This window comes from Anopheles marshallii, chromosome 2 (genome assembly GCF_943734725.1).
Source record: "Anopheles marshallii chromosome 2, idAnoMarsDA_429_01, whole genome shotgun sequence".
In the NCBI taxonomy this organism is placed as follows: Eukaryota; Metazoa; Arthropoda; class Insecta; order Diptera; family Culicidae; genus Anopheles; species Anopheles marshallii.
The window spans coordinates 88846645-88869858 of record NC_071326.1 but is presented as its reverse complement, the minus strand read 5'-3'; the positions used below and the strand labels follow the sequence as shown (position 1 = coordinate 88869858).

Sequence of the window (23214 nt, the reverse complement as noted above, 5' to 3'; positions counted from 1 at the left end):
ATCAGTGAAGGTACTTTAGTTTCCCAGTAAGTAAGATGAAAATAAGATAAATAATGCATCGAAATTTAGTTTAAAAGGCTACGATCATATTAAAACAACCTTTGTAAAGTTCCTTCCCAACAAGAAACCACCGTGCCCGAGTGTCTTCCACTGTTCACGGTTGCGAGATACATATTACAAATTACCGTACACGACTCAAATGTCAAAAAACCCCAATGTACCTACAAAGCAATCGAAACGTAGCACAAAAAGCCTTGCTGCATGCACATGGGAGGGCACTCGTTTGGTCCTCCTGCCCATCGACTACGCGGTCTCAAGAGTGTGGTTACCACACAGTCGGGAAGCTAAAGCATGTACTACCCCTGGCCAATTTCAGTGCCTGCGCTCGTTAGTTTGCAACTATCTGCCTTGCCACCTCCTGCTGCTGCTGCAAGACTCAACCAACTCCCTGCTGTCCACAGTGTTGGGCACGGGTGAAGGTAGGGGGGGGGGGGGGGGGGGGAAAAACCCACCAACGAACCGATAGTCACGAGCGGATCACGTTTGCCACACCGAAAGGCCTGAGCATGGACGTTGGTACGGGTGACGCGGATCGCATCGGGATGGTTCCCTTGGCACACCATGTTGTGACGCAACACACATCATAAGCGCACACGCTGGTGAAAACAAATTGCATTTTGCAAGCGAGCGGAAAGTAATATTGCGGTTTAACATGGAAGGTAAAGAACGGGACAGCCATTGAACATCCGTGAGCGTGGTAAGTAACGCCATGTTAACTGGCATTGATTTAAATCTCGAAACATCGTGCGTGTTATGGTGGTTTCTGTGACGAGAGCTCAGAAATGGGAGGAAATAGCTATGGAATAACCAATTTCCCAAAAGAATTTCCCGCCGAAATGGCACAAAGAGTACAGACACACACACACATTTGTACTTCATCGACACATGCAGGATGATGACGTCAAGTGTCAACCACTTGCAGCAGCAGCAGCAGCAGCAGCACGTGCATTTCAAATGGAATTGCATTTTGAGAAGGTGGACGTGTGAGTTCCTTTTCGTTTTAATTTACAATGTTGTGCCTAAGAGAGTTTATTTTTCCGAAGCGAAAAATGCTCATCAGCTATTTCACTTCCAAAATAACCAAAACCAATTATTGATCGTCTCTGTTTCGATCCACGCCATTGACTCCCTCCTTAGACGCATCATTCCAATGCGAATTCCTTTGCAAACAAACTTAATTAAATATCAATCGAATCAATTTAAGGAAGGCGGTTGCATCTTTTTTTTTCATTACATCACCATCATTCGCCCCCAGCAATGCCCTTTTGCTCGTCAACAAGACAAAAGATTGATCAGTGGTTGTTGTGGGAAGAAGAGTTATGAGCTTTGATGCATGACAGAACACCCTCCTCACGGCGCTCAAAGATTTGATTGCTTCCTCCTGTAGTCAATATGCACTCTGCATTCCACGCAGAAGGAAAAAGGCAACAAAAAACCTATGCTGGTCCACCTTAGAAACAGCACACGATGAAATGTGCTTCAGCATGAGCGAAAGAGATCACACGATTCGCTCGCACAGCTGCACACTCCTCTAACCAACGAACCGGGGATGCACGATCATGCGCAAAACGCGTGACCCGTCCGTCCAACGCCGAGCAAGAGGGAGAAAGAGCGAGAAGGAAAGAATCACTGCCACTAACTGCGAGAACGAGAGCACTCGACAAAAAAGAGAAGGAAGGTAACGCTCGCACACAACGGCAACGTAGCAAATGTGCGTTCGTATATATTTTCTATGTATGTTTCAATAGGTACACGAATAGACACGATGCACGAGTGTTTGTTTCTTTCCGTTTCCTTTCAACCTCGAGCTCTTGCCCGGCGTTTATTCTCAACACAACCAAGGCGCTCGCTTTCTTATTCATCCCATGAACGAAAATAAGAAGCAGCCATTGCTTTTTCTCGCTTAATCACTTCTATGCATGCGATACAAGTGTTTGCGTTAGTGTGGACAGTCTGTACAGGGAAAAAGTAAGGTTAGAAGTCATGTCATTACCACGCGAATGCTAATCAGATTTGCGATGGTCAGATTATAAAAAAAAATAATAAACGATTCATGAATCATCGCGTTAGCTTGTGCCTGCTTTCAAAATTATGAAACGGATGCAAAATATCATATTTTATTTAATGGAAAGGGAATCGGAAAAACATCCCGCTAAAAATGCTTCAATAAATCTACACACCAACGCCATCGTTGTGTGCATATGTGCGGCTGTGTGTTTGCCCCGTACAGGGTGACTCAACAGTGGAAAAATTACGTCGTAAGCTAATGATGATGATGTGGTTATATACAACCAACAAGCTATGCCACACGCACACACTCGCACCCATCTGTCTGTACATATAGTCGCGTCAGTACGTATCTGCCCGTCTCGCTCGCGCGCTCATTTGTTCATTGCCGAGCACACGCACACACCCTTATATTGATTTTGTAAGCAAACGCAGGCCCGTTTTCTGAGCTCGATGAAAAGCGGCCATCTTGGATAATGCTCGATGGCAAGCGAAAAATGCTTGATTGTACCATATTTGATGGTGTTTTTGGCGTAAAATTGAACTTTTCGAGAAATATTCCTTCAGAGGTAGCAGCAGCAATAGAGGGAAGGTAATTAATCAGAGCAAAACCATGAATTTTATGATAATTTTCATACACAGACGCCAACTCCGAACATCGGAAGCGCTTTGTATGACGCAATCAGCTTCTCAATAGGGCGCTGGTAGTCACCGCGACTTTTATGATTATGCAAGGGAGAATGGGTCTCAAATTTATCAACAACTAAAAACTTTTTACACTGCCGTTGTTCTGAAGCAGCCAAATAATAAACGGATTCTATTTTCTTCGATAATGTTTTAGCTCCAGAAACTCTCCAAAGGAAGCTTCAGCGTAGACTCACTTTATCAGACTTAAACCTGTTATTAAGGGCTTCGGTCTTCAAATAACTCCATACCGTTGCAATAACCAAACATAAAAAGAACGCTTTCCGACCTAATTGGGTTTGGTAGTAAATTCGGCGAAGGTGACGTAATGCTCTCCAAGCTCGCAGAGTTCACCCCCTTCTGTACCACACATTTGGCCAACACGCGCTTGTGATTGATGGACTCTGCGCGCGTACTGTCTTTCCGTGCTACTGCAACTCTCGTTACTGCTGCTGTTCTTTCGCATGTGTCCACGGAAACCCATTAATCAAGGATTTACTCCAATGGTGACTCGGATGTATGACGACGTTAACGCCGAAGTGCTAATGAAAATTTCACTGAGCGCTGAGTTGTCAGTTGCTGTTGTAAAACACAATTTTCTTTACTCTTAGCAACACTTGGTAGAGAAACAGCAGCAGCAGCAGCAGCAGAAACGAACGACGAACCACCCTGGTGGACAGCTGGCAGACAACAACAACAGCAAGAATCACGCCAAGCAGCGACAGCAGTAGGCAAGTAGCAGAAGAAACAGCGTGCCGGTGTGTATGAGAGTTTGCACACCGGTGGTCACCATCAGCTCCGGGTTTAGAGGTGGGTACACGCGTACTACGTGTTCGAGACCTCTCCCCATCATCACACACTAGCAGAGGCAGATCGGTGGCAACAGCAACAACACCACCAGCATACACCATACTTGCACTTGTTGGGGGATGGGTTGTTGGGATCGCACAGATCAACGCCATATGAGGGTGAGAGCCGCGGTGTGGCAACGTTGGTGTGTTGCTTGTTGCTGCTGTTGGTACTACACACATATACGCACGCAACAGTCGTGTGCCAAAATACCCCTCTCGTCAGATACCCTGCCGAAACCAGCCCCCTTTTGTTAAAGTGCGCGCATATACACACCCTCTCCTCATCCGCACTGTCGCGAACAACCTGTTTCCAAAACAAAACAACTATAGGCACACGCTTTTTCTCTACACGTTCTACACCACACCATATCAATACAACACACCGTGCTCGAAAAGGCGAACAGCATCGCATAAACACCAGCACCAACACCCCCAACACCTTCCTATACTCGCATCATAGTGCATCATTAGGAGGAGGTGCACACACACAGCCACTAACAAAACGTGTACATCGGACATACCACACTGACGCACACACACACCCACACACATCCATGGCACATGGTTTTGTGCTTCCCAAAATACCATCGAAAAGGAAGAAATATTATTACACACCACACCAGCAAAAATAAATGCCCAAATTTAAAGCTCCCTTCGACACACGAATGTGTGTGTGTACGCTTTGACAAGTACGGAAGGTGCCCTCCTCTATACACACAGGCTCTTCTCGATGAAAGGAAGTGTGTGCGAGCATAAGCAAAGGATAAAAGAGCCGAAGTGTGTCCTTTGCGCTGTGTGTGTCGTCGTCCTGCACGATAAGGGCTCGGCTAGACTGTGTCGACCTTTGGAGCACTTGTTCCATATTAATATACACAGAGTTTCTGTCAAGAGGGAGTCCACAACTGTGGTGCAGGAAAATTATTTGCGATACAACAATAAGAGCTTCTCAGTCAAGTCCGAGCCCTGACTTCCAAGCTAAAGTTTCTAAGACATGAAATCTGGCTTGGAATTGAAAAGAATTCATTGTCAGTAAAAGTGTGGGGATATCCTTCCGAAAGTAGAGCCTCATTTGCCGGGGTGCCTTTATTCACAAGACACTCGTGAGAATTACCATAATTACTCAACTAGACCACCAGCGCATTGTAAAAAAAAAGGTAGCAACACCTAGGGTTGGAAGATGGTAATCAAAACAAACAACCAAACGCGCACTGTCCACGAACACTAGAGAAAGGATAGAGAAAAAGCAACGAAAACATCTGATCACTGGGAAGTCCCGGGGTGGTACATCACATCGACATCGCCAATGATCACACATAGCAACACACCACACGGAGGAGAAGAGCGCAAATTAAATACGCGCGCGTGTGACGTGTGGTGGAGAACACCCATCGGCTCAGTTGTCGATATAGTAGTGGTTACCGTGCGCGCGGTGGCAATGGTTGCGATGGTATGTTGGCAGAAATAGTACCAGACAGTTAGGAAGGCAATCAAAAAAAAAAAAACAACACAACACCATCCCACACACGGGGGATATAGCATCAACCCGAAACCAAGGAGAAATCCACACCACCCCAATCAACTATCTCCGGTCGCGCAAAAGACACACACACTCACGGCGGACACACGACGCACGCACGCTTCAATGTGGGATACACGCAAAGCATGGCGCCGGGTAGCGATGGTAGTTGTATCAGTACGCGCGCATATCGCGTCACGATGAAAACAAACCTTCTCCCGGACACGCATCGAGCACATTGGGACGGCTGTAAAAAGGAAAGGTGGAAAGGTGTGGTGGTAGTGGTGGTTATGCTATGCAGTGTAGTATGTTGCAATACAAGCACCCGTTGTCTCACGGGTGTCTCACACTCACAACACCATCTGCCTTGCCCTCTGCTGGCATTCCAACACATTCCTCCTAACGTGGGGTTGAGTCATGTCATGGTGGTGGTGGTTCCGAGACTCAGCCACGATTATGCACGGAGGCAACCAGCATGGCCTACTGTTGATATGGTATTATTATGCTGCTGTACCTTTTTTTTGCGCAAAAGTGAAATGTCGTACACGCACCACGACGACAACGCACACTGCAGGGTTCGAAGCAGTAGCATAGTGAGTAAAAGAGAGAGAAAGAACTATGTGGGGAAGCAGCTACTACCACATAGCACGCCAATCCTCGGTGAAATCCTTATATCCTACAGCCGTAGCATAATAATGATCAGCACACACTGGGGAGGCTAGCCTGCTCCGGTCAGAATAAAAGCATTCCTCACGCTGGTCTTGGTGGAATGATTGTTCCGAAGGGGGAGCGACTAGCATCAGGTGGATGTACGAAGCCTCATCAGTCAGTCATGACAGTTAACGTTTGACCTAGGCACTGGATCATAGCTATTGAATTCATAGTTGCAGAAGTAATACGAACGAACGATGTGAACGTTACACATCTGTAGCGCTATACCGTTGAATACCGATGGGCATTTACTACTCCTACCTTAATGCATTTCAAAAGTCACCATTATAACCTCATTAGCTTCGAATATGACTAGCTCCTGGTTCGTGGCGGTTCTTTATAGTAATGGGCGAATCTCATTCATCTGAATCTGAATCTCCATTGGGTCTCCTACAACTTTAAGAGTCGATTGGCTCTTCTTAAAAGATTCAATAAACACAACTTTGCTTTATCACCGATGCAACGGAAGCTCATTCTCCACAGTCGAGTTGGTTTAATGGGTGCGAATTGTTTTACGCTGTTGTCAGATAATATTTTGTGGTTGAACTGGACTGCTAATCTCTGAATATGTTTTATTAAAGTAATACACCAAGCAATCGTTGAACCATCTCCACACTTGAACCCTGAACCGGATCTCGTTTGCGTATCCGACAACAGCTTAAAGCACAAAAATGATATTAAACGAGACGGAACAGTGTAGGAGAAAAAAAAAGCATTTCGAATGCGTTTTAAAATACAGAAAGCAGAGCGTATCACGTACCGTTGATGTTCCATCGCCGACAGTGTAGTTGATGTTTTGGCTAATCTCCACCACCGAGTCGGCCCGCTGGTTCTCCTGAAAGCCCCACGCGTAATTAAAGCTGGCCGGAGCATTCGTCTGCGCTGCACACATTTTGGCGCGAGATGTTTTCTTTCCTATGTTTACCACTCTTGCTGCTTCTCACAGCAAATCAAGATTTATCAACTTTAACGAAATGCGTGTATGTGTCCGTGCACTATACAATCACCCGGTTACAAGCGCCTACCATACGCACGCACCGGAGTAACAAAAAAAAGAATGTGTACGCGTAAAACACTACGCGTATTCAACACTGTTTAAAATTACTGTCCTATTTTATGCCTCCTAAGCTCCGTTTTCACTCTATTTTTACAAAAATTGTAATTGCAAATTTCACTTTCAATTGATACACTTTTACATGGCCTCCGTGCAATTCCTAACTATTCCATTGCAAAAACGTCTGGTTTTCGTTACTTGACGTCAACAGAACACACGTCGTCAAAGTGCATGACATTTAACAATCGTGCTATGCTGTGCCACTCATACTTTCGACGCGAGTTTGCCGTGTTAATTCACACTGCACGGAACGGAAGGGAACTATCGAAACACACTTCACACATCAACCTTTTTTCACATGTTCCAAAAAACCTTTCCTCGCGCGTTCCGTTTGCGACCCGAACCGTTCACAGAAGATGAGCGCTAGCTAGCGTGTAGTGGATGCCACCTAAAATACAGAAAGGACATTATTAATATTTCAGTTATTCGATTCTTTTCGTGGTGTACATGAAGGGATTTACAGAGAAAGCGAGTTGAGAAGGAGATAGGAATGAACTTTGTGGATATATTTGCATGAGAACCAGCTGTCCGACAACACCAATCGATGTAGATAAAATTGATAAATTACAAGCGGAGCTGATTCAGAGGCACTTTAGCGTCATTGCGGCCCTAGCAAGGTGTTGCTCACTTGTCAACAATGCATTTGTTTACATCCCAGCAAGCCATACGACGTACGCTGGACGTAGTAGTATGAATAGGGAAGGTGTTCTTTTATTTTTGCACACTTGCAAACACACCATGCCTTTACTCAAACATAGCAAAATTATCATTTGCGTGATGTGACGTACTACACACCTCCCGAAGGCACCAAAAACACACATAACCACACAAACCCCCAACATTGCTGCAGTAGCAAAAGCATGGATATATGTTCTACAAACATTCCTCTCGCGCTACACCACTGTAATTTTGACCCGGTCTTCTTTTACCACTTCAACAGCAGTGTCGGCCACACGAACCGTGCCGGGTGCGCGAGTGAGAGAAAGTGCGACGAAGTGTGCGTGAAGAATGAGTGTGCGATGAGGAGACTACTCAATGCCTACTGGTGCCGGGGGAGTTGTGTGGTGAGATAATTGTGATAGCGCACCGATTCCACTGTAGTGTGAAGCCTTTTTCCCGATGCAATCGGAAAAATGCCCAACACACACGTGTCTGTCTGTTCGTCTCTGTCTTTTGATGGTTTCCTTCTTATGCTACCACGCACTCCACGCGCAGAACTAAATATGTGTGTACGCCTAGAGCATGCACGCCTACAAGTGCCAGAATACGCACACACACACACGTGTCTGACATTCACGCACGTTTCAATACACCTCCATACCAGATTCCACTCTGTGCTGATGTATGTTTTCACTAAAAAGCGCGCGAAAATTGCGCACGACTGAATTGTTTCACGCAAAAACCCCTGGAACTAGCAAAAAACAAAAAAAGGAACTAAACGGCAAGAGCGTCACACTGTGCCGCCATTTTATGTTTCATTCGCTTGGCGTCGTCGTGTGCAAACACAGCACGCAGAATATTTTTTCAGATGTGAGCGACACAACACTGTGCTGGACTACGGCACACAATTGACAGCTTTGACAGCTAACAAAACACGAACGTTTGACACTTTGGTGGCGTTTAGGAAAATGAGGAAATAAAAAGAACACGCATTGCAGGACAGACTCCACAACTTTTGTACTCGATGGCTCCGGGAGTGAGAGAAAGGGTGAATTATCTTTCTTTCTTTCGCACATCTTTCATTTACGCGAAATGTTTAACTTTTCCCATCACGCTCAGCACAATGTTAAGAAACCATTTCTTTACCTCGCAACCGCGTGTGTGCGTGCAACACATTCCGGTTAATGTTATCATGCCCTTTTCGAAACACACAACAAAACGACGCCGAATCGCTTACGTGTGTGCGCAGCACCTTAGGTGAGTGGCGCGCACGCGATTTGCTGCCGTACAATCACCACCAAAAAATCGCGGCTTTTCTAAAATAACCCTCGCGCTGTACACACGTCACGCGACTCGATAGAAGAGTAAAAGGAAAAGAATCGCACCGCGATAAAAGGCACCGGAACGGGATGATGATGCGTGTGAAAGGTACGCCACGAGCAGCGTGTGCGTCAATCGTTCGTGGTGAGCTACCAACACAAGAATGGAGCAATTTGGTCGCTGTCAAACGGCGCCTTTAGCGAACGTCATGTAGAGGAGCGTGAGGGAGAAAGAGACAGTGCGCTTATTCATTAGAGCACACACACACGCACGGTGGTACAGTCATCTTCAGTTCACTACACAAGGATACGGCTCACACCATCAGCCCAACCACTGTACAGCGAACGAAACACCGAATGAGAACAAGAGACGGTGGAGCGGGAAACGAGAGGAGAGAAAAGCGAAGCGAGAAGCAACCACCACACCCTTCTTTACATGGCTTGCTTTCCGTGTGTGTTTGTCCGGTGGGGATTGCAAGCAAGTAGAGGTGCCCGTAGCGGTGTGGTGGTGTCTTATTTTCAACATCACGCACTTTATCAAAAAAACGGCCTGCTTCTCGCACACGCACGGACCACAGCAAAACCCGATACGGCGATGGTAGGTCTTCCCGCCAGAAAAACAACTCTGCGCTCGGGCCAGAAACGTGGCCTTTTTCGCGATTTTTCCAAAGAACGAACGTTTCGTGACGTTGTTCTCGCGTGACGCAGCAATTATTTTTCAGCCTAGCCGCCATTTTTTTTCTCTCTCATTTGCTTCAAGCCGTGTTTCGAGTTATTTCTTTTTACTCGGCTACAGGGTACGCTTTGCTGTGATAAATATATTCAATCGCATTGATCGCAATTTCAATACGCCTTTCTTCATACAATACGAACGAAAAAAAAAATCATATGTGGTGCGACGAAAAAAAAAATAAACGCAAACACTTCACACAAAGTGGCAAAGAAACTACAAGGGCGTACGGCGCCGCACACATCGTCACACCGCATCACACACAACGCCAAAAATGCAAACTAATATGGATAGAGGTGTGTGGTTTTACCAGCCGGAACGATAGAGGCGCCTCAAGCGCAGGGGAAAAGGAGAGGAAGATATGGTGGCAGCAGAAAGAGGAAAGGAAGGCAATATAGAGAAGAGACACAACACAGCGTACACCACACACAACACACAACCTGATCAGACAGAAGCACTACGAATACTAGGACGCGCACTGGCTTTCCTATGTGTCGGAGGCCTTGCTTTCTAAATTAAGAAACGCGCACACACACTTCCATCGCGCCGCACACACACACACACTCGCACCGAGCGGGAGCATATAGCCGCCTTTAGGGAGATGTGTAGCTCTTTTGGTAGTGTGTGTGAATCGGTTGGCCTTTTTATCAAACGGGCCCTGACCCAGGCAGCAAAATCCCAACCAGCAGAAGTATGTGTAACTCATGCAACATATTTGGTGAGTGCCAGTTTTGGATTTTTAACGGAACTCATCAAACACAGGTGGAGTAGCGTGACTGCTCCATTGCTGACATGTTTTATACTGACTTTAGCTAAAAAACTTTACTCCAGCAGTTTCAGTTTGTACTTCTGATTAGCTGTCGTAAACACTATTTCCTTTTTTTTACTTTTAGTTTATAAATAGCTCAAGCGTAATTCCTTCAAAGGTATGAAGAGGTGCAAAGCGGTCAGTCACTATCAATTAGTTCTTTTTTAAGACTGTAATACTCTGAGACGACCTTACGACGACCGACGAGGTTATGCTTACTATGTCTGTCATTCTCGACCTTTTTATTATCATGTAGCCGGATAGTCTTAGAAGGGTTGTTCCGTTGAGATTTTACCTCGATCCGCTCGTGTGGGACCCTCATCGGGCTTCAAACTATGCAAACCATATGTTTAGTAACATAAGCAAAATCTTCAACGTAGCAATTAATGCATCTCAAGAACAGTAGACAGATTGCCAATATGACCGGATAACTTCATACACTCACCACAGAATTGATGATTGATAAAAGTTGTTAATTTCGGCGTAAAATTACATCAAATGATTTAATAATAAAAAGCATTTTTATATTCCAATTTTGAATTTTTCTGACCATGTTATCAGCCTTTCTGTTTGTCGTGTTTCCATTTAAATGGTTCTCACACCTTTACTCCAGTGGAAAACCCTAATCATCCTAATTGGATTACCATGTTCTTTCCTAATCTCAACCATGTACGTAACACATCTTCAACGGGATGACATCAGTAGAAATATCTCACCTCGCCGTGTGCACCAAGAGCGCAAAAACACGTGGGACATTAATTTTGATTCGACATTTCATCGCGATAAAGCCATCGAGACAAAATGCTGCATCGTTTCAGCAACAAATTTAACAAAAAAAAAACATGTTCTACTACATGGCTACATGAGTGTGTTGGACAAAATTTTGATCCTGTAGCTACCGTTTTTTTTTGCTTCCTTTCTCCCGTTCGTACAACCATAACCAAAATCTCCCACCGTTCAAGTGATTCTGGCGATCGTTACATATTAATTAAAGCGCCTTCGGTGAAAATGTCTTTCTTTCTTCCTTCGCGCACTAAATCATGCATTTTTAATCAAGCTTGCCAGGCTTTACGATGTCTACAGCCTGTTTGGGAAGTGGACCGCTGTTGGCCACGCACTGTATGCTGACACACGCTGGGACACCCTAAAGGTGTTCCTTGAAGGTTAACAGCACACCGCAGGAGACGAACGGACCGAGCAGAGAACCCTTTACGTGGGCGCAGCAAAGAAGTGTGGTCAGTGCGGTCCCAAAATTGTGTGATTCATTTTTCCCGCCTTCCCGCCAGACAAGTAATTTGGAACGGAAAAGAAACAATCCCGTTCCCCAAGTGCGACGGGTTGTGCAGCGGAGATAATTTAAAATCTGCCAAAAAATGGCACCACCTCTGCAGAAATAAACTTTCGGCTAGAATGCCCGAAAAAGCGAGCCTGCTTCAGATTGTGGGCAAAACAGGATCGGCACATGATGGCGCTGTGGTTCGCGGAGGTGAAGTAAAGCGGAACCATAAAAGGGAAACCTGTCTTTGGTTTTATTTACTGCGATCCTTTCTGCCAGCGGATCGGTTTCGCAATCTTTTTCCATGCATTTCAGCTTTGTTTACATGCTTCCACTGACGGGGGAACCGTTACAGGCTAAGAGGACAGCGATCGGGACAGTTTGCATGGGTAATGATATTCTTCCTAACTTTCCTGGTAATCGTCATGCTACCAGAAGACTTGAACGACTGTTGAAGCATTTCATTAGAGTCATTTGCCTGCAAATGGTCACTGACCGTCCGAGTAAGTGTGAGACCGGTCAACGATATAATTGCAGTGTTTACCGGAACAATTGACAAATCGTTACACGCTGTTTGTTTCTGCGCTTGGCGTTTTTGGCACACCCAGTGGATCGCGAGACCTCCCGTGGGTTGCTCGGTGCATTGTTACATCCCACCGGCAGACGTCATGTTGCGCTTTTCTTCTCCGCCTCGTTGAAAAGGATCCTCGGCTGAACGACGAACTTGAAATAAGCTAAGGAAAAATGGGAAAAAGGGTCAAGCAACGTTCGTTCTCTTGCTGTAGTTCGTTTTGTTCAGTTTAAGTGAATTTGAATTGCAGTTCATTGGATTGCTTTGGATCGAGAGGTGTTTCGTTTTTCGTGGTTCTATAAGGCAAATTTGGCTATGTTCCGAAACGAATGAAGATAATCTTCGTATCACCTGAAGGTTAATTCAATTGTCAATCAACTAACTGTTTGTGCTGGATGCGTACACTTCCCGACGGAGTTCAATATCGATGCTATTGTAAGAATGATTAACTCCGTCCTCCCACTTGGAACAAGTCCCAAAAATGAACTCTCAGAATGCATAATTTTGTTGTGGATACGCTGCAATATTTAGGAATTCCAGGAACAACTTCCTTCGTTCTGCCAACTTTCTTTCGAGAAACAAGGCACAGCCTTCAGGGGTTTTCCGAGTGCATTCTTGTGCGGCTTCCAAAGGAACGAGTTTTTAATGTCAATTTGTCATAATCATGCTAATCGGTTGCTAATTTATGTCCATCCGCACACAATGCACACCCGCCGAATATCGGCGCACGGTGAGTGAGGTGGCTGAGGTGTAGCTTTCTTCAATGTAGCGCTTATACAACTTTAAATTATCCATCGTCTGGTGTACCGGGTGTTGTTGCGATGCTATCCGGCCAAAGTGAAGGAACCTAAAAGCAAAAGAGGAAGGCGATGAGAACTCGCTACGAGTAAAATACGAGATTTGGCAATAGCGATACGATACGGAGATGATACAAAATTAAGTGCTTTTGGATTTCTCTTTATGGAATGCTTTTTTTTTACTTGGGACAGTTTCTCAACCAACGGCCGGATGAACGGACGTGTGTGCAAAGAAGCTGAGGAAACATAGAAAAGCAAGTTGCTATAACAAATGCTTTGCAAACAGCATTTACGTTTTATAAAAATAATAACACCAATTCCTATAGAATATCGCAAAATGTGAACAAATTGATTGTTTTGTAGGTACCGGTTCCGAACTGCCCCAATATCCCATCTTGCTTTGTACGCTCTTTCGTTCTGGTGCATAATAAATAACGTCACTAAAGTTGCCCGAAGGCGTTTACTCGTTGATTGGTGAGTAAATTGATTTTTGGTACCGGGCCATTTAGGAAATTTAGAATATTTTCCACGAAATGATAGACTGAAAGGAACGGAAAACAAACGCCCTGTTTGAACGGCGCATCCCACTAAACGCACCCAAACAAAACAATTCAATTTGCCCATGTGTATTGACGTTTCCGTGGAAATAGGCAACGCTACGTTTATAACTCACCCTGCAGCGCTTCAAGCAGCGGGAACGGTTGTCTACGGTTCCTAGAGCAACCAAACAAAAGCTTGTCGTTTTCGCACGACTCAAGCTAAGAACAGACATACTTCGCGTGAACGTACGATAGCGCAGATACGTTCCGCTAGGCAAAAAGGAAGGAAAGAAAAGTTACTGCTGCTGCAAAAAGTTCGTGTTGATTTTGTTGCCCCGTAATATTGCAGTATTGGCCATCAGTTCTTCCACTGGCAAGGAATGGATGTACGCACGGTTCTCGATAGCTATTTGCGTGAGTATCGACAGCATTCGTTTTCCATGGTAGATAGTTTTCACTCGTTACTCGTTTTGTTTTCTCCACCAGGGAAAGCCGTCCATCCGAACAATCACGATTTGGACGTGTCCGCAATCGATCAGTTCTGTCTGACGTTGAAAAAGGATCCGTCCAAGATGTCCATTGCCCGGGAGCTGCTTGTAAGCCGGATACAGTCTCCCAACACGAAGGAATCATTGCTTGCGCTAGAGGTGAGCGTGTGATAAAGGAAAGGTCATTTGCAATATGTTTACCGTTTTTTGCTTCGTGTTTTCGTGATAGGCGCTGGAAGAATGCATGGAATCGTTGGGCCGGGAGTTTCGGTCGGAAATAAACAAGTTTCGGTTTCTCAACGAACTGATCAAGATGGTTTCGAAGAAGTACAACGGTGACCAAACACCGCGCGAAGTTTCCGACCGTGTAAGTAGTCCGACCTGTGATGATAAGCAAAGCCCACTATCCCAACGCGTGAATTGATAACATTCATTTGCATATTTGTTTGCCCAGATTCTAAACATTCTACTTACCTGGACGAACAAGTACGATCCGTGCGATTGTGATAAAATACAGGAAGCGTATAATCTGCTTGCAACCCAGGGCATTCAGCATCGGTCACAGCAGAACGTGATCATCCGCGGTCCACCGGTCCGACATCCGGACGAGCGTGGTCCGGTGCTGGACAAGGAGCAGCAAAAGCTGAAACAACTCATCAGCAGCGGTAAGCCGGAAAACTTTGAGAAAGCGAACCTGCTGATACAGAATCTGTACCGGGACGAGGAACGCCGTACACAGATGAAGAGTCGCCGGTTGACCGAGCTGCAGAAGGTGGCAGAAAATACGAAGCTGCTGAACGAAATGTTGGATCAGTATCGGGCCGGTGAAACGTCGGACGATGAGTTGGCGATACTGAGTGAAATTTATGAATCGTGTGAAAGTGCCCACCCAACGATTGTCCGGCTGGCGGAAGAAACACAACACAGCGAAGAAATGCTCGGTAAGATACTCCTTTTGTATACTTATTCGATGCCTTCATATTTGTCCGGCACGGCTAACATTCGTTAATGTAACATATTTAGTTCGTATGATTTAGTATGGAATCATTCCGTTTCTAACTCCGTATTCTCTGTCTACTTTTTCTATTTTAACGGTCACGATTCACCATTCCCATTTCACGACAACCGTCACCCATCGTCGCCTCATCCCTCCATCATCATCATCATCATCACCCACATCGCATCCTCCACCAAAATACGAATTAACCTTCCCCCCAAACACACACACACACACCCCCGTACAGTTCAGTCTCTTGAGAGCGGATGCAAGAATGTAGGAAAATTCTGGAGTTTAGCTAGTGAATTTGGTTAGTAATCACACTTACGATTGTTGATTTTCCTTTTGCTATGAGTGGCTTAACTTAATTCGTGGCTCTTTTACACAAGCGGACAAACAATCACCGGTCTTTAGCTTTTAGATAATAGTTAAGTTACTTGACGGAAAGGAATGCGTTAGTTGATTGTTGTTGGAGTTTAAGCTGGAGGTAGTTTATGATCTGTAAAAGCTGTCTAGTGTATTCCATACTGCATGTCACAATTTAGTATAAATCTGCCACGAAATAAGATAAGACTAATACTTTAAGCGTATATCTGTTGTAATTTGAGCTCGCGTTGAAGCATAGTTTAGATGTTTCGTTACATATATTTTTACTCTATCGGCTTCTAACTGTCGGCAACTGTTTTAATTGTTATTCTTCATAGCTTTAACTCTTTCTCTAATACTCGCTCATCACAAAGTCTAATGTCCGTGTCTATTCCACTATATTGCAGAAAAAATATTCGAAGTTAATGATGCGCTTACGCTAGCGTTGGATAAATATCGCGTAAAAGTACTTCATCAACAACCGGCAGAGCGGGTAGCGCTGGCACAGCGTAACACCGACGAGTCGATGACACTTCCCGCCATAAACTACACACCCAACATTACGCGACCGGAAGCACTGGACACACTGTTCGATGTGTCCAGTGATGTACCGGGAAGTGGTGGCAGTGTAACTACTACCTCGCAGCGTTCAAACTATGACGATTTGAGTGACATATTCTCGTCATCTGGCAGCAACGGAACGCCCGGCGACGGTAAACTGCTGCCGGAAGCGATTGCCCACAGTGGTGTACCAACCGCGTCCGGGTACGGCATTAACGGGTTGAAAGCGAACGAAACCAAATCCAAAGATAATCTGATGGAATTAAATTCCATTCTCAGCAGCATTAGGAATAACGCCAGTGCATCTTCTCCGGCGGGTTCGATAGGCACAAAACCGATTGTACCATCGATGGGTAGTGCTGCTAAGAAAACTTCACCAACAACAGCAGCAGCAGCGGCACAGAATGGTTCTAGTAGTGGTGCTGGATCGTCTAGCAAATCCATTCCCGAACTGGATTCCATCATTAGTGGTATGAAAGCGACCCTGCTTTCGGGACCGGCGGTGGCTTCCGACGAGGTACAGCAATCTGTTTCAACACCAAAACCTGAACCGTCCGAAGCAGGATCGGAAGAAGATGATCCCATTTTGGCAGCACCGGTTACAAAATCTCTACAAACCCCATCAAATTCGGAGCAAAGCGTGCCAGTCGAGGTTCTTGTGGCCAAGCCGGAATTGAAAGCACTGGCGGACATTGTGATCGATCTTGATTGTATTCAGCCGAGCCGGGAACCGTCACGTACCGTGCTGGATGATAAGGAAGGCCTTCAGATTACGCTTAACTTTGCAGCCGACCATCCACGGCCTGATGTGACGGTGATTGTTATTTCCACGATTAATCAGGGCCGTACCAGCATTCCCAGTTTTCAGTTCGATGCGAGCGTACGGAAGCCTTGCAAGTTGAGACTGTTGTCACCGTCTGCCACCAGCCTACCCGGTACGAAACCGTTCCGACCGCCGGCGGATGGTATTACGCAGGTGCTGCTGCTGGCTAACCCGACCGGTGAACCGGTCGATCTGACCTGCATCCTGACGTACCTGGTGGGTGACGATCCAGATCCGATCAAGGAATCGATCGTTATGCAGGCGGTACCATCGGTGCGAGAATGAGCAGTGACGCGGTAACGAAACCGGAACCCCTGTGATTGAGAACTGTAATCAGGACGATCGTTTTACCCAAGGACGAACATCATAGCTTTTCAAACCTCCCGGCACGCGGCAGCTTACTGAGGCAATTATATCCGCGCGAAAATGGCGAACGCACGGAGTCAATATTAGGCGAATATAATAAGCATAATAAAAAAAGTATATATACATTATGCCAGTTAAAGAACACTTGTGGAATATTTTTTTTTTTCGAGAAAAAACGCAATTAAGGCCTTGAAGAATGGGAAAGGAAAAACGTGGATTTTGGTTAGAGTCTGAGATATTTACTGGGCGAGTAAATACCTGGAGCATAAAACATAAAAATACATCGTTGATTGAGTGCTGTGTTGGGCAATTTATGTTTTGGAGGTAATTTTAACGGCCCCAATTTAATGGCTCGTTGGTTTTTTTGTTGTTGTTGTGAAACGTAAGCGTTTTTTTTCGACACAGTGTTGTTACGAAGACTTAATCCTTTGTGGGAATTGTTAAATCGGTACGTGGTATTCAAAATAATATTGAAGGTACAGAGAAAACAAAAGCACATAACGAATGTTTCTGTCAAGAGTTTAACTTTTAAATAAAAAGACTTCTAACGAAGGTTTTTTGTTTGAGAAATATGCATATAAAATTAAATTTTCTATTAGTATTAATTATACAAACGTTCATCAATAGATATTTTGTATAAATATTTCGCTGCACACAACTTTTAGTGCAACCCAATAGATTGCATGTGACGTGACACTAGAGCAATCCGTTGAAGGCCCGACTGTTGCATAGCAACGGTGCGGCTGAGCAGTGTGAATTCTGTTTGAACCTAATTATTGACACTATCCTAGCTATAGTTCTTGGACACAGTGGACAAGAATACTATTACACCTACTACACCTGTCACGTCTACTCATTATGCAGATTCCTACAGGCAATTACGAAAACTTCACGAAATGCGCACCATGACAACCACCATTCCGGTGCGCAAATGAACGCAACTCGATTGACGGCTAGAGACCGATGGACCGATAGCACTGAGTGAGAGAGAAAAAAAGAAACTCCAACACCTTGCATATCAATTAGCCGCCTCGTGTGAAGATGTCTGTCCAGCTTGTCACCTGTTTGCTGCCGTTGGTCATCCCAAAAGGGCAGCAAATCATTTCACGCAAACATGGCGTCCTTTATGCGGAGTACAGTCGCGCTTTGCGCGTATGCTGACCACTTCACTTTCCTTTATGTCATGCTTAATTGAGATTTCAACAGCGTGTTCCCGTCGCTCACTCTGTCAATCGGGCCTTTTTCTGGCCCTTACTTTAAAGGGTTTGTTTGTACGTTGAGATTTGTTTTTGTTTTATGCAGCTTCCGTTTGGTGACAATGTTGGTGGGAAGGGGAGACGATTTTTTTTTTTTACAAAATTCTTCCTCATCACACTTTCTTGAAGATGTCTCTGTTTGCACATACCAGGGTGCTGCGATCGACTTTGCGCTGTGTAAGCAAAAACGAGCGTTCGACGGGGGGACGATTCAGAAGGGGACACTTTCAACATTAGGTTGATTACTTTATTGACCAACTAACAATGCACCCCCGAGCCAAACTGACTCTATGTGTGTAGAATAGCCAGTTTTATTTATTCAACCAAAGTGATTCTTGATTAATTATTGACTGAAACGCTAGCTCATATACCATCCGATCGGAAAGAAAAACATGCATTGTGCTACGATCAGTTTTTCCAACAAACAGGCTGTTTGGATAACAACCATTGGGAAATTGTTAAACTTTACTCAATGATTTTTTGTAAGTGTGCGCAAAGTGCCGTTTGCGCGTCTCCATCCGATGGCTCTTCATACATCTTTATTGACATCACCTTCACTACTGCAGTACAAAACATGTGCCACGAGCAAATGCATTGCAGACAGTTTATCGCCTTAATCCAAATCGCCCGGCTTATTTTTATACGTTCTCTCCCCTTGTAAACCCTTGTTTCAGCTTTGCCGAAACAGCCGTAAACTTGTAAAATAAGCTACATGTTCGACGGTCGACTACAAGACAGCCACGTCGTGTGGGTCAATAATTTAATTTCCACTCCACAAACTGTGTTTTTTTTTTTGCTAACCCTCTTCGCTCTCTAACGTTGCTCCGGTTTTCTGTCTGTGTAGACTAGAAAATTGGATCTTCCAAAGGTTAGCAAACACCGCCAGGAAAAAAAGCTGTACGGTGGGAGGGTTTTTATCACTCAATCGTTCCGCATCCAGCCCGGCACCATAAATATGTTGAACATATCGCTCGCATGACAACGCTCGTCCCGGCGTTAATCCCGAAGGAGAAATCACCTCAGACGATCGCGATCATCTGGCCTTTTCCCGATCTTTGAACGGTGTTCACGTTCTACAAGTGTGGATTTGGAACCGTACGTACAACACTGTTTTAACAACCAATTAACTGTTTTACGGTCGCGCATAACTCGTAGCGTTGATAACTTCCTGCAGAAGGTGCAGGAGCGGGTATGGCCTTTTTTGGGTTGGGTCGGGAGGGTGAAGGGTTTTATGTAGCCATCAAATCATAATCGAAAGGCCGCTTGCATTCTCCACCATCGGCAAAGTGCATCGATCGTGTCCATCTTCATTATGATGCAGCAGCCGCCCATCACCTCGGCGCAATTCAACGGTGCTTGTCTTTGTGGAGCAAAAATGCATCATTGAAGGTGGTTGGAGCTTACAGGAAAGCATTTATAATGTGATTGGTTTGTTTAAAGCAGTTTCCACTTAAATTTTAATTAATATGTCTGCAGTGTTGCTGTTTGTTCGCTGACTTTTGCTGAGGTACCATGACCATTGTTACCCTTAACGAGCATCAAAGTTCCATTGTGGAGTTTGTTTTAGTAAAACTAAGAAGTTAAAGTGGAGGTAACAGAAAAAAATTTAATTAAATTCCTAACATTAAACACGTCCTCATCGTGGAACTCTTAAACAAAATCAAAGTTACTTAAGCTCTTTATTTCTTAACAGCTGCTCTTCCCATTTGCCATGCAACATTACGCTGAAGATTGTTGCGTTCCCTTCCTGTGGTGTCACGCGCACACGGCTGCGTCGCATCGAACCCCTGCATCCATCCAGCATGGACATGCGTCGTCGATGGTACGGTCTGAGGGCTGAAAGATTTCTTCGGCGGGTTCAAACCGTTAACGGCTGTCCTGTTGTGCGGATGGGTTTGGTCGCGTTTAAACTTCCATGCCGTTGGGTGTTAAAGATTCGTTCAGCAAGTTTGTGAAATTTGAGATCCTCTAGCGAGATCACAAGAACATCTTATCAAAAAAATCGGGAAATTAATAACAATTTCGTGATTATAAAAAATGACAAGCTGTAAAAAGTGGATTTATAACTTTGTGTACGTGTGTGCAAAAGAAGCGTAAAATCGTAACCATAATCCTGCATCAGTGCTCCCCGCCGGGTGTTGGCCCGCAATGCTGCAAGCCAATAACGCAATCAAGCGATTGATTTAATTGAAAAGATAATAAATTCTGCCTGTTCGTAAGGTGTGCTGCTGCTCGGTGCAGAAGCAGTTATCGGGTTGATTCGTTAGTGTGTGCCCCGTGTAGATCAGCTTTTGGAGGGTAGGATTTCCCTCGGCGCAATCGGTACCGGAATCAAATGCGTGTGATTTTACACCCATGCATCGAAACGATCTTTCACACAGTAAATACAAATGATAAAAAAAGCATAACGAGGTGTGAAGTGAGCAAGCTTCGCGGGAAGTGTTATTTTATTGGCAAAAAACTGGTCACACGAGCATAAAATCAACTTGCGGCGATCTTTAACGGTGAGCATCGATCGAGTTAATGGTCTCTATCGGGAATGAATATTGACTAAACGTGCTGTTTTAACTTTATGGTGAAAAAGTGTGATTATTCCATTGAGGATTTCCAGTGCTTCCTGCCTAAATAGACACCATGCCGTGGATCGGGATGCGATTAGAGGTGATATAATGCGTTAAGAAATTAAAGCTTACATCCTGGAGAACAAACAAGAACGACTACCTCATCGTGATAAGACGCCAGGTCGAATGTGTGTCAAGTTGCAACGACAGAGATAATTAAAACAATCAGCAACCAGTACGTATGGTTCAACGGTTCTGCACATTTATATGCAAATCGTTTTATTTACCGGTGGTGTAAAGCGATAAAATTCCGCGAAGTGTAGTTCCGTGCATTCCCGAGTGCGTGCGTGTGCTAGGGGTTTCCAATTGGTATCGTGTTACAATTTGCAACGGTGGCCGTTTTGCGTGACAAGTGGATATTTCAGTGTTAGGTTTTCGGTGTGTCGACGATCGACTATCCCCCACGATCGTAACTTTTTAAGGTGAGTTGAATCATATCGAAAGTGCCAAATGAATTTGTGAAAGTAAATCAAAAATTTTGATTTATCCTTGTGCTGTACACATAAATCATTATGCTGAACAATTTATATTTAACATCGGTGTTTCCTTTTTAAATTATCTTGACGATCGGTCTGGAAAAATAGCTTACATTAGTAAATGTCTTCGATATTTATTTGAAATACAATTTCAAGTTAGGAAAGATATCGAATAAATGGAAATAAATTTGCAAATAAATTTAAACAATTCCTTCTATCAACACGTAAAAACATACCAATCGCAATTCGATAGATCATACATAGCAAATCAATAAAACACAACGTTCATTGAATATCATTGCGTAATTACATCCATTTCTCAAAACATCCTCTATCAACCCCTTTAAGCCGTACGTTCGTAGAAGTCTCACAATTAGTTCCAACCGCCTAATGGACCGTTTATTTGTTTGTCGGCTTCTTCTGGGCACAATATTTTAATCACTATCGCATATTAACGCCCTTCATAATCTATGAGCGATGTCCCGTGGTGCCAAGCTAAATGACAAATAATATTTTCCGACGATATTAGCTAAACGAATACGATTCCCATTCCCGTTGGAAGATTCTCCATTCATTTAAAAACCCACGCAACGAGTCACTTTTCTCAGTAGGGAGATTAAACAGGGGTACTTGCTTTGCTGTTTTTCTTTTCTTTTTTGACTAAACTAAAAGCTACACACGAGAAACGAGTGAAATCAGAATGTGTTTATAAAGCTAACCCGAAGCTTTAAATAATTGATCCAGTGGACACCTGGACAGGGTACGGCAAAGGACGGCAGCTAGCGGCTTTGCATTAATTGCATACATCAATCGGCGATCGTGATCGCGAGAAAGCATTAATATGTTTTCCTCTTTTCTGAGTTACACTTTTCCTTGTGGACGGTCGAAATCACAGCCACGCGCGCTGAGTGCAATTAAATGCACACCACCTACGCGTGTGCAGAGTGAATCGCTAAAGTATCGCTTGCTCAATACGCTAAATTAATAGAGTCATAATTGGCGCACACACACACACACACAATTGATGGCGCCTTGTCGGGTTGAGGTACGGGTTGATACCGTCAGGTAACGCGAAAAGCTGTCAGTCGCGGCTCTAGGTTAACCGTATGACGGACTGCTACTGCTGTTTACGTACTGCCAATGAGAAGTTGGCTCGTAGCGTGCAAGCCATTTGACCTACGATCATCTCGGTCGGTGTAGACACACCTCCCTCCGGGTTGTTGATCGCATCTTGCATGCGCCATGATTATGCCAATCATTCAATCAAACCGCAAGCCCTGCAAGCGACTGGCCAATGGCGCCGGATCGGTCGAGCTGGCAGTTAGAACTTATCAGTTGTTTTCATCATTGCGTACGCGTTTGTCAAGTGAGATGCAAACGTGACATTGCAGTCGTACGAATGACTAGCAAATTAGATACTAATTGCACAGAAAGTGTAATGTGACAAAGTTACATACTACGTTGCGTTGCGCAGATAATTTACTCGTTCCTGCATGCCTACAATCGATTAGATTGGAATTTATTTCACATTTGAATAGTATTTTTCTCAATATTTTCTATACCATAAATTTTTGGTCCATGATCAACGCTGAGTCATCAACATTTTCTCGGTAAACG

At 44.5% G+C, this 23214-nt stretch overlaps 2 protein-coding genes across 2 annotated transcripts in view; one reads left to right on the top strand and one right to left on the bottom strand.

The window, feature by feature from the left end:
* The window catches only part of LOC128718782 (zinc finger protein 665), a 69610-nt gene extending 62871 nt beyond the window's left edge, over positions 1-6739 (bottom strand). Inside the window, exon 1 of the mRNA XM_053812398.1 lies at positions 6590-6739. Within this exon, the coding sequence (XP_053668373.1) occupies positions 6590-6721 (132 nt within the window). The 5' untranslated portion in view covers positions 6722-6739. The remainder of the gene's footprint in view (positions 1-6589) is intronic.
* A 7284-nt stretch (positions 6740-14023) lies between these two features.
* LOC128707144 (ADP-ribosylation factor-binding protein GGA1) lies at positions 14024-17163 on the top strand. The gene is made up of 6 exons (XM_053802090.1): positions 14024-14057; positions 14130-14290; positions 14361-14498; positions 14586-15072; positions 15376-15438; positions 15902-17163. Exons 1-6 carry the CDS (start codon positions 14024-14026, stop codon positions 17161-17163), a joined length of 2145 nt encoding a protein of 714 aa, XP_053658065.1.
* Positions 17164-23214: the final 6051 nt, after the last annotated feature.